This window comes from Jaculus jaculus, chromosome 3, assembly GCF_020740685.1.
Source record: "Jaculus jaculus isolate mJacJac1 chromosome 3, mJacJac1.mat.Y.cur, whole genome shotgun sequence".
In the NCBI taxonomy this organism is placed as follows: domain Eukaryota; kingdom Metazoa; phylum Chordata; class Mammalia; order Rodentia; family Dipodidae; genus Jaculus; species Jaculus jaculus.
The window spans coordinates 150,775,148-150,793,438 of NC_059104.1; the positions used below are offsets into that span (position 1 = coordinate 150,775,148).

Here is an 18,291-nt window from a genome sequence, read left to right on the forward strand (position 1 = left end):
AGAATTTGTAAAGTCAATGAGAAAAAAAGACAACTTCATTGAAAAGTGCAGAAGATGGGAACAGGCAGTGGACATGACTGAAAACCCAAATAACCAATACACTGATCAACAGCGATGTACCAAGGGAATGCAAAGGAAGCCATAATCAAAGGTGAATTCATACTCAAGTGGTTAAAATGAAAGGCTCACTGAAGGGCCTGGGGAGATGGCTCAACTGGTAAAACACTTGCTGCACAAGCATGAAGACCCAAGTTCAAATCCCCAAAAGCCACATGAATGCTGCATGGGCATAAACAGCTGACTTGTAATCCCAGTGCTCAAGAGGTGTACACACGGAATCCCTGGGTTGAACTGGTTAGGTAGACTAGCTGAATCAGTGAGCTCTGGGTTCAAATGAGGGGCCCTGTCTCTGTAAATCAAGTATAGGGTGATCTAGGATGACACTAGTGACAGCTTGAATGTGACCCCTTCCCCCCCAGACTCAGGTATTTGAATACTTTATCCCTAGTTGGTGGCACTGCTTGGGAATGCTTTGAAACCTTCAAGAGGTGGGCCTTGCTAAAGGAAGTGTGTCATTGGGGGCGGGCCTTGAGATGCTACAGCTAGGACCAACTGGCTTTCTCCTTCTTATTCCTCCCTGCTGATGTGAAGATGTGGCCGGCACACTGCCTGCTCAAATCTGCCATGCCTTCCTCACCCCAAATGGACACTTCCCCTCAAAACTAAGCCAAAAATAAATCCTTTTCTTCCTGAAGATGCTTCTGTTCAGGTATTTTGTTTCCAAAATGAGAAAGTAACTGATGAGAAAGTAATCTGATTTTAAACTCTGATTTCCACATGTGCACAGACATACTACACATGTGAGCATACATACATACACATACCACACACACACAATTACTATTCCCATAGCAGAATCACTACTTTCACATGTGTTTTTATTAATTTTTCTTTTATGTTTTTTTTTGAGGTAGGGTCTCATTCTAGCCCAGGCTGACTTGAAATTCACTATGTAGTCTCAGGGTGGCCTTGAACTCATGGGATCCACCTACCTTTGCCTCCTGAATGCTGGGATTAAAGGTGTGTGTCAGCACACCCGGCTTTAATTTATTTTTTTCTATTTTTCAAATTTTCATATGTAATGTATTTGGATCATATTTGTCACTTATTAGCCTTTCTTATGCCTCTTTTATTCCTAGTGAACTGCTTTTCCCTCTTTTTATATCTTTGTGACACACTGAGTTAGAGTTGCTTGCGTAAGCATGGATGAAGGTGATTTACTGGAGCATGGGCAGTTTGCCAGTAGCTACACCACTAAAGAAAATGACTCACTCTCCCTCAGTAACAATTTGGGGTTTTTTGTTTGTTTGTTTGTTTTTGAGATAGCATCCACTCTGTAGCCCAGAATGGCCTCAAGCTTGTGGCATTCCTCCTGTCTCAGCTTCCTATTCAGGAGGGCTTACATGCACACACAGCTTAATTTTTACACTGTGTACATATGGAGCTATACATAGAGTAAACAAATCCAAAGTATAAAGGTCAGTGCCTTCTTTCCTACTGATACACCCAGGAAGCTACCATTCATATCAAGACATAGAATTTCTCCACCCTCACAGGGTTCCATCACACTCCTTCCCCTTTGTGCCTTGTTGAGGTAACTGGTTTTCTTATTGTTTTCAACACAGTTTTGTTTGGGTTGATCCGACAATTGTGAAAGTAATGGCTTCTGTCACCAATACATATGTGGGGTCCATCCATATTGTATTCAGCATCAGTTTGTTCCTTTGTATTGCTAAATATTATTCTATTGTCTGGATATACCATAATTTCTTTCTGTGTTCTCCTACTGGTTGACATTTGGATTGTTTCCAGTGTGGGGGCCATTATAAATAAAGCTACTGGGCTGGAGAGATGGCTTAGCAGTTAAGCGCTAGCCTGTGAAGCCTAAGGACCCTGGTTCAAGGCACGATTCCCCAGGACCCACGTTAGCCAGATGCACAAGGGGGCGCATGCATATGGAGTTCGTCTGCAGTGGCTGGAGGCCCTGGCGCACCCAGTCTGTCTCTCTATGTGCCTCTTTCTCTCTCTGTCTGTTACTCTCAAATAAATGAATAAAAATAATAAACAAAAAATTATAAATAAATAAAGCTACTATAAACACCCTTCACGTGAAATATTCTGGTATCATCCAGGTAAGGGGAAGAAGTGTAAATAATGCAGCAATGACACTTAAGAAAATAAGGCACATGTTTCAAGAGGCATGAGTGAAAATGCCTGCAGCTGTTTCAGTTGAAAAAAAAAAAAAACCCCTACAATAACAACCTTCTCACCAACAGTGGAGTGGATCAAAGCAATGTGGTATAATCATACAATGAAACTTCCATATATGTATGGAACAGTAAATGACACACACATATGCATGTAAAACTAAATGAAGCAAAGCCAAACATACCAACATGACTCAAATGATACTGGGTGATGAAAGTACGGTGCAGAAGGATACACACTCTGAAATGTCATTTGTATACATTTTTAAATCACTTATTGTTTATTTTGAGAGATAGAATGTGGCAGAGAGAGGGGAAGAGAGCAGAGAGAAAGAGGCAGAGGGAGAGAGAGTATGGGCACACCAGGGTGCTGCTGCAAATGAACTCTAGATGCATGTGCCACTTTGTGCACCTGTGTTTAAGTGGGTACTGGGAAATTGGACCCAGGCCATCAGGCTTTGCAAACAAGTGCCTTTAACCACTGAGAAATCTCTCTAGTCCTGTATACAAGTTTAAAAGGAGCAGAATTACTACTATTACAAAGTATGTTGTGTTCAGGAACATCTTTGTCTATACTATACTTTGTGTATACTAAAAATGCCAAAAATGGAAAGCATTGATAATGAGAAAATCCAGGAAAACGTGGGAAGGAAAGAGCTTGCAAAACAGGGCTGGTGGGGAAGATAGAGTGGATTCGTGAGTGCTTTATTGTTGCTCTTGAGATATGCTCCAGACTGGCCTGGAACTCACAATCTTCCTGAGGATTGGAATTACACGTATGCACCACCACACCTGGCCTATTTTATTCTTTAATCTTGGAAAATACAACTTTTTATACAAGAGAAAGCCAGATGTAGTGACACAAAGCTGTAATCCCAGTACTAAGAAGACCGAGGAGGGAAGACTGAAAGCTTGAAGCCAGCCTGGGCTACATCGTGGAGACACTGTCTCCGACAAATGAATAAACAAGGGATGGGAGTAATTAAGGCCAATGAAATGCTGGTAAATGGCAATTGGCTGCAGGAGGAAGCAGTACTTTGTAGTCTTCCCATGTTTTCACAGTCTCCAGAAAGTGCAGTTGGTCTCATGAACAGTGTGAGCAGCTCCACCCTGCACAGAACTAGCTGAGGGAGCAAAGTGCTTTGCAAGCCTAATGCTCAGGTTCCCTCTGGGGACCTTCCCAATGCTCTAGGCGAGGAGAGGAAAGCTGGATTGTATTAGTTGTCTACTGCTGGTCAGTTACCTCCATAAAGAGATACTTGGGCTGGAGAGATGGCTTAGCGGTTAAACACTTGCCTGTGAAGCCTAAGGACCCCGGTTTGAGGCTCGATTCCCCAGGACCCACGTGAGCCAGATGCACAAGGGGGTGCCCGTGTCTGGAGTTCATTTGCAGTGGCTGGAGGCCCTGATGTGCCCATTCTTTCTGTCTGTTGCTGTCAAATAAATAAATAAAAATAAAATAAAATAAAAAAGATACTTGAACGGTAGGTATTTATCATCTCACAATTCCTTAGCTGGGTGGTTGTGGATCACGACCTCTTGTGGCTGCACTCAGGCTAGTCATGACTACAAGCATTTGAAGCTATGCCTGGGACTGGAGCATTGGCTTCCATGCTCATTCCAGTGGGTGCTGGGAAAAGCCTCCATTACTTTCATTGCTCAAGATGGGGCAGCTAGCTAGCTTTTTAAAAGTTATTTTTTTGCACTTTTGGTATTTTTATACATGTATATAATGTACTTTGATCTTATTTTCCAAATTGCCCTTTCTTATTCTCCCCCTCCCATTAACACCCTTCTTCCTCCATTAAATCCTCATCTTAATTTCATGCCCCCTCTTCTTTTTACCCATTGAATTAAATGAGAGTTGCTTGCATGATCATGTGTACAAAGTTACTTACTGGGGAATGGGCAACAGGCAGTGGCCACAGTACTGATGGCTCTGACTCCTCCCCTCCTAGCAACCAGCATCAAAGCAGCTGGCTGGCGCTCTCCAGAGGAGGAGAGAGGGGACAGGTGAGGGAGAGAGCTTGCGTGAGCATATGACAGTCTTTTTAAACTTAATTTCAGAAATGGCATTGCCAATAGTGGTACTCTGTTGTTCACACACACCAATCCTGATGAACTGGGTTAAGAAAGATGCAAGTATACAAATAGCAGGAAGCAGAGATCATGGGAGTCATCTTGGGGGTTGGCCATCACACTGACCCCAGTTGATAGTAAGTGCAGAATTTAAAGGCCCTCAAGGCAGTCTCTATTGGTTTGTGTTCAGTTTTCCTAGAAAACAATCTCTGCCCTCTGTCAGAGCTGAATCAGAAGCAAAAGCGAGACCAAGTCTAGAATCAGTTCCCACCTCAGACAGAACAATGACAAAAACAGTGATCCCAGAGAGACTCTGGGGCCCCAAGGCTCTCCTGGAAGCTGCAGCTCTGGCTGCTCTCAGGTGCCACGGTACCCAGCAAGTCCCTGGAGCCACAGGCAGGCTGTCCCCTGGCACTTCCTTTGTTCTCCCCCTGACAAGAGGGCCACCACACCTGTTTCATCTTTGCACTACTGAACAGAAGGGCTTATGCACATTTAAGTGACAAGGCTTTGGGGGAGGGCTGTGGCCAAGGAACTACAATCTTGGTTATGTGAGATCAGGGGCTTTGGCATTACCTGCCAAGCTATCTATTCCTGCAGGCTGTTCCCCATAATCTAATTAATCAAAATGTTCTGAGAAAAATGTGTTCCAGGATAATAGCAAGCTTAGGTAACACTGTGAGTTCTATTCCCACTGGGCAGAGAGGACTAGTCATAATCCATATTTGAATAGTCAAGACTGGAAAGCCGAAGGGAAATAATCATATCTCATTTAAATAATTCTGCCTACATTTATTTGATCAAAACTTTAATATTTTCCTGGCCAAACACATGCTGGTGAGGCCCTCTTACTTCTGTTGTTCACTCAGCTTGTTTCCTCATTAGAAGAACTATCAAGGAGGGCCACCAAGTTTGCCATTGGCATGGAGGCTCCAATCCTCATGATTCTGTCTCCTGCTCAAGGTGTAGCACTGACAGCTGCTAGGATCTTGTAGAAATGCATACTCTCAGGCATCACTCAAGACCTAGTGACCAGAATCTGCAGGTTAGCAAGAGCTCTGGGAGACTGGGGAAAGGAAGTTTGAGAAGCATGGCTGTATATCTTCTTTCTCCTCTAAGATGGCCAGTTGGGTCATCTTTTGGGTTTAGGGGAAGGGTGTGGGGGGGGAATCCCATGTCCTATATCCAGATACAATTAACATACTTTGAACTGCACATCTATATTTGGGTAATTCCTTTCTTCCCAAAGGGCCCATGAGGAAACCAAAGAAAACTGCCAGCCACCAAAGACTTGCTTCTGTTCAGACTTAGAAAAAAAACTAAGAATTTGCGAAAGGGGGAATTTTTGGAGACAGGGGCTCATATAGCCCGGGCTGTCCTCAAACATACTATGTTGCTGAGGATAACCGTGAATGTCTGATGCTTCTGCCATCACCTCCAAAACACTGGGATTACTGATGTGTCTCACCACACCTGGAGAAGACCAAAGAACTGTCAAAGCTCGACCTACCTGTGCCTTTGCAGATACGTCTTCCATAGAGTTAATTAGACTCCTGGCCTGGAGATGGTCACGTTAGAGATTTAACGTGTCTCCCCCGAGAGTCAGTCATAAACACAGTCAACTTAGCATCCCTGCCCCCAGCCCCTTAGAAGGATAGATAAGCCAGCAACTAAGGAGAAGATATTTTATTGAGATTGTGCTACATAAATAGCTACATAAATCTGGGGGTGGGGTCTGATGCTGAAGGCAGCAGCTGTTGCCTCCCTCAGCAAAGGTCACTCAGGCTGGAAGAGGTCACTAGGAAACAGAGAGCCCCATGCTATCTGGCATAAGGACAGTACCAGGAAGGAGGGAGAACATGGAAGGTGGGGAGATCTGTGAGCAGATGTCGTAAGTGAAGACCAAAGAGGCTGCGGTGCTTGGGAGTCACTGGGTCAGAGCTTGTATCACATCCTTCACCAGCATAGTGCCAATCACCATCTTCTCACTGTTGACAGTCAACTGGGCGGCTCCCGCTGGCCGGGCATCCAGAGTCAGCAGGACCAGACTCCCACTGGTCAGCGTCCTCCCTGCAAACCTGAGGTGAGAGCAGAGGAAGGGGTGGGAGGATAGCTTCTCAGGGTGACTGTGTTTGCAAGTGACTCAGCCCTGGTGCTTAAGGCCTCTGCTTCAAACTAGCCCCACAAGAGCCCCTCCACCACACTAGTACCTGTACTCATCAGATGTCCCACAAGGTACCCGACCCAGATTTGCAGTGGCGGTCACTTTCTGCACCACGATGTGGTCACTCTGACAGGCATCTGGTAGCGTGAGTTTCTCTGTGATCTCATTCATGCCTGTCAGCTTTGCTGTGGGCAGACATCCCCCCAACCCAGGGGTGAGAGGTTAGAGACTGCAGTGGACACAGAGATCAGCACTTGTGTCACCTACCTAACTACTGAGTTCTCCCCACCTGGGCACGTAAGAATCCCCCTCCTCAGCCTCCCCTCCCTCCGCAGCTCCCTCATTCTTCTCCCCCTTCACAGAACTGGCATCCCTCACCTTCTTCTATGCCCTCCATTCTTGGCCAGTGACATTGTCTCACCACTGTTCTTTCACTCTCGTCATGTTCAAGTTTATCCATCTGTGTGTGTGTGTGTGTGTGTGTGTGTGTGTGTGTGTGTGCATGCACATGTGTATGTGTGCATGTGAAGGGCCAGAAGACAGCCTCAGGTGTCATTCTTCATTGGCGCGCAAACGACATGCTTTCTCCCTCCCACTTTTTTTTTTTTTTTTTTTTGAGGTAGGGTCTTCCATTGGTCTAGAGCTTGACAAGTGGGGACTAGGCTGGCTGGCTAGTAAACTCCAGTGTTCCACCTGTCCTTTCTTCCCCAGCACTGGATTACAAGTGTACCACCACATCTGGTTTTTTGGATATGGTGTCTGGGGAAGTAATTCAGATCCCCATGCTTACAAGGAAAACCACTTTACTGACTGAGCTATCTTCCCCAGCCAAAGTTTACCCATTTCTAAAAAATCTTTTCTATGGGCTGGAGAGATGGCATAGTGGGTAAGGTGTTTTCCTGCAAAGCCAAAGGACCTCTGTTCGATTCTCCAGGACCCACGCAAGCCAGATGCACAAGGGGGCACATGCATCTGGAGTTTCAGTGGTTGGAAGCCCTGGCGTGCCCATTTTTTTTCTCTCTCTCTCTTTTTCTCTCTCTCCCTCATTCCTTCTCTCAAATAAATAAAAATTTTAAAAATTTTAAATCCTTTCTAAAAGGGACAGCCTTTTTCATGCCAATGCCCTAGTTCTCTCCCTATTCATAGCCAAAGTTCTCAAAGAGGACTCAAACCAAAGTATCCCTCAATCCCCTCGAAGTGGCCTGTCCCTCTGTTAGTAGTAACCTGCTCTCCCTGGGGTTGACCATAACCTCTAGTATGCATGATCTGAAGGACTTTGGTCACTGTGGACTACAGGCTACTCCAAAGCACCTTCCTGCCTTGCCATCTCACCTAGTTCTCCATAAGGGGAACCTCTCCTCTCTGCTCCCTTCTTTTTTCTTCTATAGAATGCAGGTTTTCCTCAAGGTTCTGTCCTTGGCTTCTTATGCCCCACCCCCACCTGCCACCACTTTTGTGTGCCAGGGTGATATCCCACTCACAGCTTCTATTGGCACATTTATGCTTGTGACTCCAGCCTCCAAGTGTTTGCTGGGCACACACCCATAAATTCAATCAATTCTGACATCTCCTGAACCTCCCAAATGCAGTTCAAACTCAGCTTTCTCCAGACCAGCTGGGATCTCCCTTCCTTGCCTGTGCTATTCTTTCTTCTAGACCAAGGGTCTGGCAAATTACAACCTGCTGGCCAATTTAGCTTACCACCCAAATGGGCCTGTATTGGTTTTCACATTATTTTTTAAACATTGAGGGGGGAAATTCCAGAGATTAGTATTTCATGATACATGAAAATTAAATAAAATTGTCTACTAATAAGTTATCATTAGAACACAGTCACACTTTCATTTACATCTTGTGTGTGGCTGTTTTGTGTCACAATAGCAGAGCTGAGTAATTGTAACAGAGACCACATGACCCTCAAAGCCTGAAATATTTACTTTATGACCCATTACAGAAAAATTCACCTCCTGCTCTAGATGAAGGGCACCACTCATTTCCTTACCATTCAAGCCAGAAATTCTAGAGTTAGCCTGCATTTTCCCATCTCAGGGCAAGTATCCAAAGTTTCCCTCTTTCTTTTACTTTTTTTTTTTAAGTGCATTTTATTTATTTGAGAGAGAGAGTAAAAGAAGCACAGAGAGAGGGAGAGAGAGAGATTGAGAATATGGGCATGCCAGGGCCTCTAGCTACTGCAAATGAACTCTAGACACATGCGCCCCCTTGTGCATCTGGCTTATGTAGGTACTGGGGAACCAAATCTGGGTCCTTAGGCTTCGCAAGCAATTGCCTTGCCCACTAAGCCATCTTTCCAGCCCAGCATTCCTTATTTCTAAGCTTTTCCACACCCAGCCCCAAGCCCTTCATGCCCTTTGTGATAGCTCTGATTCTAGCTTCACCATTTCTCATCAGATTTATTGCACTGACCTGATACCCAGTCACAGAATTTAGCCCAGAGCACACACCAATAAATTAAAGCCATGACTTGTGAAGCCCCATATTTCCTTCTCTGGTGCAAGGTGACCCCACAGGCTCTCAAATCTCAGCTGAGTGTTGTCAGATTGCTCTTTCTGAGGTAGAGGTCTGGCCTTTCCCTTTCCTCCAGTGACTCTTCCCACTGCTAGGAATTGAAGCCAAAGGTCATCCTCTCATCTCTAATGATGGGGTTGGACCCCTCCCGGCTCTGAAATGCTAGGACCGTATGGTGAAGCTCTGTGAGCATTAGTTGGATGGTGCTGGGCTCCTCCAACCCACCACAGGAAACACTCACCCTGCTCCTTCTTGAACTCATTCTCACTCATGAACACAGGGGCCATCAGTTCCCCAACAGGTGGCTGAATAGAGACGTAGAACTGTTGGGTTTGGGTGCTGGGAAGAGTGGAGACAGGAATGGAAGTGAGGCCATCATCTCTCTTATCACCTGACTCCCTCAGCTTGAAATAGGGTGTGAAGAAGGTAGCAGAATGAAGTGAGATCTGTGGGCTGGGGGTGGCAGCTAGACCCATCTACTTCCCTTCTTTGATTCTCTCAGATCCTGCCACTGTCTAGCCCACCCTCTCACCCCACTTCTGTGTGTTGGGCACATACCACAGCTGGAAGTTGGCCGCCTGGGTGGAGTCACAGAAATTAATGCCCATCACAGCAGTGGTGGATTCTCCAGGTGCCAGGGATTCTGAATGACGTGAAGAAGGTTAAGTGGGGGAGAGCCCACCACTTGATTGACCTAGAACCCAGTGTGGACCCAGCCTCCCTCCTCTAACTGAGCAGACTAGCCATTCACAGAATCCTGACTTTCTGGGCCCCTCGAGACATCCCCTGGCTTCCTTCTGAAGTGCAGACTCCCTTCCTCCACCACTCTCAGCTCTCTAAGTCAGTCTTGAAGCAAACAGGTCCGAATCTTCTGCTCAGGTACTTCTCTGCCCTGACATTGACTTGCTTCATTACTAGTCTATCTTGTACACCAGAAGGTGCTTGAGGGAAACAGGGAAGTCACAATCTCAGATGCTAGATGCCACCTTCTGTGTTCCCATAGTGGGGAAATTAGTTTGGCCCAAACAGGGGTCAGCAAGCACAGAAAGACTAACTGCCCAGAATCCTCCTCTTCCACCCATCCAAGGCCCTTCCATACCAATTTCAGGAAATTCTTGGATGCTGATGCCAGCAGGCAGTTTGGAGGTGCCCATATGGAGCCCCTTAATGGGAGTTTCAGAGCTGTTAGAGAAGTAGATGTGCACAGACACCATGCGAGGATCCCCAGAGAAAGGTTGGCGGCTGAAGGCATAGTCCACCGCCAGCCCCTCGCCAGCTACTCGGTGCAGCAGCTCCTGCCTCCCGATGCTTGACACTGGACTCAGCAGCTAGAGCGGAGGGGAAGGAAGCACAGAAATGAGTAGGAAGAACAGCTGGTGTCAGTCTTGTCTCACCTAGGGCCATCCTGCAACTGTGACTCAAAGATATCCCCTCTATCATACCTCTTCCCCTCACAGAGCCACACCACAGGACGTAACCTAGTACTAGGTCCCTGTCTCAACTCAGTCCCTCCCTTACCCAACTCACCGAGGGCACTAGAGAAGTGTCTGTGAGCGTCAAGCCCTCCAGGTCAGCAGCCAGGCTGGTGGACACAACCGTGGAGGGAGACACGGGCTGTACACTGGGAGGGGTGACTGGGGGTGAGACAAAGATTACTAAGATGAGGAAGAGGCAAAGTGGAGTTTGGGGGTTGAGCAGGGCGCCCAGGGCTCAAGGAGCAAGCTCTCAGCACCATGGACAGCGAGACACGCCGGCCGCTTAGATAAACTGCCAGGCCACATCAAATCCCAGACTTTAGCAACCAGACCCAAAACTCCCAGAAACCTTCCAAAACCTTCCTTCCCATGGCCTCCACAACCCATACTCACAGTCCTCCAGGTCAAGTAGGGAGATCTCCTTGGCTGCCGGGGCACTTTTGCCACTGGGAGGCTGAAAGAGCAAAGAGGGGCGAGAGTATGAGGAAGGAGTTGGCCTGCACTGAGTTGGTGAGAGGCACCATAACTGATTCTGAATGTGGAAGGATTTCTGGTCTGGAGGGGCCCCGGCAAAGTCCTCACTGTTTTCTTCCTCCAGGAGGCAGGCTCCACCTGCTCCTGCTCCGATGCTGACGTCATCTCCGACTCCGAGGAGCTGCTGCTGGAATCGCTGCCCTCGTCTGAGGATGCGCCTTCTCTATGTTGCTCCAGCACCTTCCTCTTTGTCTTCTTCTTCTCACCTTCCTCCTCACTCTGTTCACTAGAGGACAGTGGACAAGTGAGTCCACAGGTCCAGGCTAAACACCTCGCCCTTGTCTCATGGAAGAGCAAGGGAAACCCCAAAAGTAGAAGTAAGAGTGGTTCATGCCAGCTCAGGTCCCAACCCCTGATGGCTTCTGCTCATATTTCCAGTAGGTCTCCAAGACTTCCCACAGACAACCGTCATGGGGGCTAACCAGTGGGCGTATAGGCACCCAGCACTTTGTGGGCAGCTCAGAGCCTCCCAAAGACTGGCTGTTTCTTTTTCAGATGAGACCCTGAGCTCCACAAACCACCTGGCTGGGTCCCCTCTTACCTCTCACTTCCTCCTCCTTTCTCCTCATCCTCATCCTGGTCTTCATTGTCTGACTCACTGCTGGATTCCCCAGAGCCACTCTCGCTGCTGCTCTTACTGTCTGACTCACTTTCAGACTCGGGCTCTGTGGGGAGAACCATGTCAGGCCTCCCCCCTCAAGTCAGTTCTCACCCCCATCATAGGTAAACATCTCTTATGTGTAGGCCTCCTTCCATTTGTGAAGGACTCCCTAAGTCCAAGGCAGTTGCTTGGGTTCTCATCTTCACTGAATCCTTAAACCCCCTCTGACCCACCCTAACCCCAGATGCCAACTAGAACTGGCAAGAATATAGAAGGACCCACATGAACAGGTGTTATCATTACACAGCTCCCCAATCCCCTGTACCTTGGAATGGATTGTTGGGTGCACAAACACACAGGCAGTAACTCACAAGCAAGTGCACACCCTTGGTCATGGACCATATAAACACATACAGGGTCCCCCCAACCACACAGGCACACTGAAGGCCCCAGCTCTCCCTCTCTCCTCACCACTATCTGCAGACTCAGTGGGGCCAGACTCCCCCTCAGAGTCTGAGTAGAAGGGCTTTTCTTTCTCCTTCCTCTTCTCCCGATTTGAGCACTTGGTCCACTCAGGTACCTGGAGATGGAATGGGTAGGGGGGTCATTTACTCCGGGTTGGAGGAAGGGGAAGAAATGTGCAATCCCTTTGTATCTTTCACCACAAATCTCTTCTTGGTCCCCTACTTGGCCCTGTCCCCAAAATGGAATAATGGAGAGGAGTACAGTCCACCGAGGGAGAGGGGACAGGTCACGGGTGGAGCAGCACACAGCCATGGAGGAAAGGCACACGGGAGGGGAGGAGGAAGGAGAGCACACGGCACACAGAGGGGACCTCAGTGTATTCGCCTAACAGGCCCACGTGGGTCTCAATAAGGGAGAGGTCTTCTTCCTGTGTGTAGGGAGGACATCAGGAGGGCCGGGACAATACTTTTAGGGCTCCCTGTTGCTGCCCTCTACCCCAGCCTGTGCAAACACACTCAGAACCACTGACCTCTACGTTACGCACAGACGGGTCTGGGGCTTCCTCTGGCCAGTCTGGGAGCTCCTGGTAGCCTGTGGCCTTTGCATTGAGCAGGTGGGATAGTGAGCCCAACTGGAAGTGGTCCCGATCTGCAGACAGGTTTAGCAGTCAGGCTAGCAGTGGCAATGAACAATGCCCTGGGAGCTGTTGGCTTGGTTGAGGCTGGGTGCGAGCTCTGACTGGGACTCCTAACTGGGCAGGGAAGGTAGACAAATGTGTACCCTGATGACTCCTGTGCCCTGGCCACATGTCAGATCCACACGCTAGTAAGACAAGTCATCCACTATGGTCAGGGTAGGGCCTAAAAAATGGGATAAGGTGGGAGGAGAGACACCCTGCTCAGAGATGCTGCTGGCCTGTCAGCTCAGGTCTCTATGAGGAGGGCAAAATGTAAATGTCACGTAACTCCCAGGCACAGCCAGGCTTGGGAGGGAGGCCAAGGGGGGACAAGGTGCATAGGAGGCTGGTCGGGTTGGCCTCTAGACTTGGGCATAGGTGAGTGGTTAGGATCCGAGGGGGAGGAGGTCGGGGACGCAGTGGACAAATGGTGTAAGAGACCTGAGTGAGGACAGCATTAGGGCAGGGACAGCCTGCTGCCCTGCTTCCTGGGACATTTCCATAGCAGCCCCACCTCTCAACCTCCCGATTCCTGAGGTGCGGGGAAGAGAGGAATGTAAAAGTGCCCAAGAAAGCCAGGCTCTGTGAAGGCCCTGGCTTTGGTTACCAGGGCCAGAGAGCCAAGTGAAGGCTCCTCCCCTCCCAGGCCAGGCTCATGAGCAGATGTAAGGTTGAAGGCCAGGGTCAGGGCTTTGGCTGATCAAGTGGCTAAACCTAGTGCTGGCAAACACATCCTCAGAACTGCTAAAATGTACACCTCTCCTCTGCATGTTGTTTCACTGCCTGCCTTCCTGGTATTTAACATCTTGACCTAGAATCCCAAGCCTGCTTGGGAAGGCAATGGAAGGGGGGGAGAGAGGTATCAGAAGCCCCGTGTGACAGGGAGGTGAGATGGTGCCAGCTGTGTTGTAGGCACAGACTGTGTGGGGGGTGGGTAGAGTGATCAGAGGCCAGGACCGGAAGTTCCCCAGTTCTATCTGTAGAAGCCTGGTGCCGGGGACCTGACAACTTCCTGCCCTTCTCCAGGGAAGTTATCCTGATACTTGCTCCCACCTTTAAATGATGATTCCAAGACAGGCGCTGGCTTAGGGGCCAGGAAGAGCTTCTTGGCATGGCGGCTAAGGGAACCACCCTGCTCTGAAGGGACGATGAGCTGCCGGGTGAAGCGGGCTCGATCACGGATGTCATAGTTCTGGTCATATTTGGCCAGACTCAGCACATACTGAGTCAGAAGCTTGGTCTGAGGGAAAAAGAGTATGTGGCTCAGCAGCCTACTGAGGGTAGGGACCCAGGAGGTGTGTAACCAGCTTTGTTCAGCCAATGTTTCCAGGCAGAATTTTCTCTCCCACTTAGACACACAACAAGTTGCCCTTGCCCAACTTCCTCCCTACCTGCCATGACTCCAGGGTCCTCTCATCCCTCCTCAGGGGACTCCTACCCCAACTGTGAAAAGTGCCTTGGGTCAACAAGAGCTTGCCCTCTCCCCTCTCTTGACCCTGAACTCCATTCCTCTGATTTATGATAGAGGATAGCCAACCTCTTTCCTCTGAGGTGGCAAAATGAGTGCAAGATTAGAACATTTTGCTGCACCTCATGATTTCCAGCTCCGGCATTCCTGAGGAATCAAGACAACAAAAGGGGAGGGGTGGCAACAAGGAGTCCTTTGGCAATAACTATGAACCCACAGAGCAGATTCTGAGAAGCCCATGGGTCTTGGAGACCCCAGTCTTTCTCTAAGAGATTATTTTTGAAAATATTTTTATTATTTGTGTGCATATGAGAGAGAGAGAGAGAGAGAGAGAGAGAGAGAGAGAGAGAGAGAGAGAGAGGAAGATAGGGAGAGAGAGAGGGAGAGAGGCAGACAGGGTGAGTATGACTATGCCAGGACCTACTGTCACTGCAAATGCCACTTTGTTGCATCTGGCTTTTCATGGGTATTGAGAAATCATTCCTGGGCCTGTCAGGCTTTGCAAGCAAGTGTCTTTTGCCACGAAGCCATCTCTCTAGCTCTCTGAAAGATTCTAGCAAGATGAAGTTGGATGAAGTCAACATGGAGTCCACAGTTCACAGTCAAGGCAGCTCTATCTGAGGACCTAACGTCTGAAATACTGCCCAACTCAACACTGTGACAGTGGCACAGCCCTCATGCATCTGAGGTGAAGTACTGTGCCAGGTGCTCCTCACTCTCCTGTCATCTCTACAGGCCCTCGGAGAGGTAAGTATTATTGCCTTACATTGCAGAGAAGCAGAATCGTCAAGTGGCTTCTTCCAGGTTGAGGAACTCATAGGTGCTACACCAGACCTGGACCACCACCCTCACTGCTTATGTGCTGACAAAATGGGACTTCCCTGGCCCAGGTTTCCATGTGTCCATGTCCTGTAACCAAGATCAAAATCACCAGGTAGGGCTGGAGAGATGGCTTAGTGGTTAAGGCACTTGCCTGCGAAGCCTAAGGGCCCAGATTCAATTACCCAGGACCCATATAAGCCAGATGCACAAGGTGGTACATGCAACTGGAATTTGTTTTGCAATGGATAGAGGCCTTGATGCACCCATTCTCTATCTATCTGCTTCTTTCTTTCTCTCTCATAAATAAATAAACGATAAAATATATTTTAAAAATTTTTCTTCATTATTTATTTATTTAAGAGTAACAGAAGGAGAGAGAGTGGGAGAGAGAGAAAGAGAGACAGATAGAGAGAATGAGCACGCCAGGGCCTCCAGCCACTGCAAATGAACTCCAGATGCATGCGCCCCCTTGTGCATCTGGCTAATGTGGGTCCTGGGGAATCAAGCCTCGAACCAGGATCCTTAGGCTTCACAGGCAAGTGCTTAACCAGTAAGCCATCTCTCCAGCCCTAAAATATATTTTAAAATAACCACCAGGTAGCCAACAACCAGACAGCTTGGGAGTAAAAGGCACTAGCTGGACAGAGCCTGAAACTCGCTCTAGTCGTCCTGAGATCTATGATGACATAATGTAACATCCAGCTTTGAACATGACTGACCTAGCTATCTCAGTGGGCTATGAAACAGGAGTGTCTGAGGGGCAGAGCCCTCTAGATCATATGTGTTTAATCTATGGTCTATGGGCCACATGTATCCCAGGATAGCTATAAATGCAGTCCAATATATTTGTAGATCATACCATACTGTAATGTCAAAAGGCTGGACACCCCTGATCTAGATGCTTACCACAATTAGAGGAGCTTTTGTGGCGAAACTGTCCCACATCATTTTAGTGACCCCTATGGCTCTAATTCTGCCAACTGTATGTCCCCTAAGGACTTTGATGGCCTCACATTTGGTTCAGTCCCTTCTGGCACTGGTGACCCTTCCAGTCACATACTCTCTTAATGCAATGGCTTCAGAAAAATAATCACAAAATGGCATCACAATGGACTTTACTGTGGGCCTTCCTCTCCCCTGACCAGATACCATCTGACCAGCCAAAGCTGGTAGACAACTTATCAACATATTTTGCTAGTAACAGGCTGTTGACTACTTCCTTTTAGTTTAGGACAGCATCTTCCACAGGCTTTCCAGTTGGCTGGTCACAGATTCTCTCCCCTTACCTCATTTTAGAAAGAACTGTTCAGGGTTTGGATCCATCTGTCTACAGCCCTAACCCCATGTCAACAAACACACTGCAAGACCTACCTATACCAGTCCATGACCCTTCTCTAGCCCAAGGAGTCATTCCCTATACCTTTTCCTATCCATTCTGTACCCTAGGACTCCACCTCATCTGCCCAGGGTATTCTGGAATTATGTGTTGCTCAGGAAGACCTGTGAGCCATGCTTCAGTGCACCAAGAACAGAGCGAGACTCCCACTGATCAATGGACTGCAGTTACCAGGGAAGCATGCTAACTAGGGACACTGACTTCCTCTTAATAACCTATGTCAACATTCCTGCTAACTTGCAACCAGCCACCTGGTAAGTCATGCTGATAAAACTATTCAAAAAAAATTAAGTAATATCTTCCCTTTAAACACCATGCAAGAATAAATTCCAAATAGATGGAGCAGGCAGACTTTAAGGCTCTGTCTGCTTCCTGTGTGCGTGCCTTTGTGTAATCCCCTCATCTTGATGGGAACAAGGTCCAAGACTTCTGAATGTGCCAAAGATGACAGGATCAAATTCTGTCTTCCTATTTGTCCCTTGTGGCTTAGAAATAAATGGCTCATGGGCTGGAGGGATGGCTTAGCGGTTAAGGTGTTTGCCTGTAAAGCCAGAGGACCAGGTCTGATTCTCCAGGATTCACTTTAGCCAGATGCACAAGGGAGCGTATGCATCTGGAATTCGTTTACAGTGGCTGGAGGCCCTGGTGCACCTATTCTCTCTCTCTCTCCCCCTCCCTTCTGCCCTCTTTCTCTCTGTCAAATAAATAAATAAAAATAAATAAATAAATGGTGTATGTGTCTGGAGTTCATTTGCAGTGGCTGGAGGCCCTAGCATGCCAACATTCATTCATTCTCTCTGTCTCTTTCTCTCAAATAAAATATTTTTTAAAAACTTTCAGAACAGAAAAGCACTGAAAAATACAAATGAAAAGATTAAAATAGTGAATAATTCACAAATGTACAACTTCTGGGTGATGTTATATAAACACACACACAAAATCTTTTTTTTAATCAAACAAGCCAATCAAAAAAATGGGCTATGGAGCTAAATGGAGAGTTCTCAAAGGAAGAAATACAAATGGCATATAAGCATCTAAAAAAGTGTTCTACATCACTAGTCATCAGGAAAATGCAGATTAAAACTACATTGAGATTCCATCTCACTCCTGTCAGACTGGCTACCATCATGAAAACAAATGATCATAAATGTTGGCGGGGATGTGGAAAAGAGGAACCTTTCTACACTGCTGGTGGGAATGCAATCTGGTCCAGCCATTGTGGAAATCAGTGTGGAGGTTCCTAAAACAGCTAAAGATTGATCTACCATATGACCCAGCTATAGCACTCCTAGGCATATATCCAAAGGACTCATCTCATTTCCTTAGAAGTACGTGCTCAACCATGTTTATTGCTGCTCAATTCATAATAGCTGGGAAATGGAACCAGATGTCCCTCAACTGATGAGTGGATAATGAAGATGTGGCACATTTATACAATGGAGTTCTACTCAGCGGTAAAGAAAAATGAAGTTACAAAATTTGCAGAAAAATGGATGGACCTGGAAAGGATTATACTAAGTGAGGTAACCCAGGCCCAGAAAGCCAAGCGCCACATGTTCTCCCTCATATGTGGATCCTAGCTACAGATGATTGGGCTTCTGCGTGAGAAGGAAAATACTTAGTAGCAGAGGCCAGTAAGTTAAAAAGGAGATATAAAGGGAAGAGAAAGGGAGGGAGGAGGGTACTTGATAGGTTGATATTGTATATATGTAAGTAGAATGATTGAGATGGGGCGGGGATATGATGGAGAATGGAATTTCAAAGGGAAAAGTGCAGGGTGGAGAGGAAGGGTATTACCATGGGATATTTTTTTATAAT

General features: G+C 47.4%; 1 protein-coding gene across 1 annotated transcript in view; it reads right to left on the reverse strand.

The window, feature by feature from the left end:
- Nucleotides 1-6,017: 6,017 nt before the first annotated feature.
- Nucleotides 6,018-18,291, reverse strand: part of Ap3b2 (adaptor related protein complex 3 subunit beta 2) — a 36,928-nt gene continuing 24,654 nt past the window's right edge. Inside the window, exons 15-26 of the mRNA XM_004658219.3 lie at nucleotides 13,841-14,027; nucleotides 12,641-12,759; nucleotides 12,118-12,226; nucleotides 11,587-11,710; nucleotides 11,094-11,271; nucleotides 10,905-10,965; nucleotides 10,564-10,670; nucleotides 10,136-10,364; nucleotides 9,595-9,679; nucleotides 9,278-9,375; nucleotides 6,557-6,695; nucleotides 6,018-6,424 (exon numbers count right to left, since the gene is read on the reverse strand). Coding sequence (XP_004658276.1) covers nucleotides 6,274-6,424; nucleotides 6,557-6,695; nucleotides 9,278-9,375; nucleotides 9,595-9,679; nucleotides 10,136-10,364; nucleotides 10,564-10,670; nucleotides 10,905-10,965; nucleotides 11,094-11,271; nucleotides 11,587-11,710; nucleotides 12,118-12,226; nucleotides 12,641-12,759; nucleotides 13,841-14,027 — 1,587 coding nt within the window. The 3' untranslated portion in view covers nucleotides 6,018-6,273. The remainder of the gene's footprint in view (nucleotides 6,425-6,556; nucleotides 6,696-9,277; nucleotides 9,376-9,594; nucleotides 9,680-10,135; nucleotides 10,365-10,563; nucleotides 10,671-10,904; nucleotides 10,966-11,093; nucleotides 11,272-11,586; nucleotides 11,711-12,117; nucleotides 12,227-12,640; nucleotides 12,760-13,840; nucleotides 14,028-18,291) is intronic.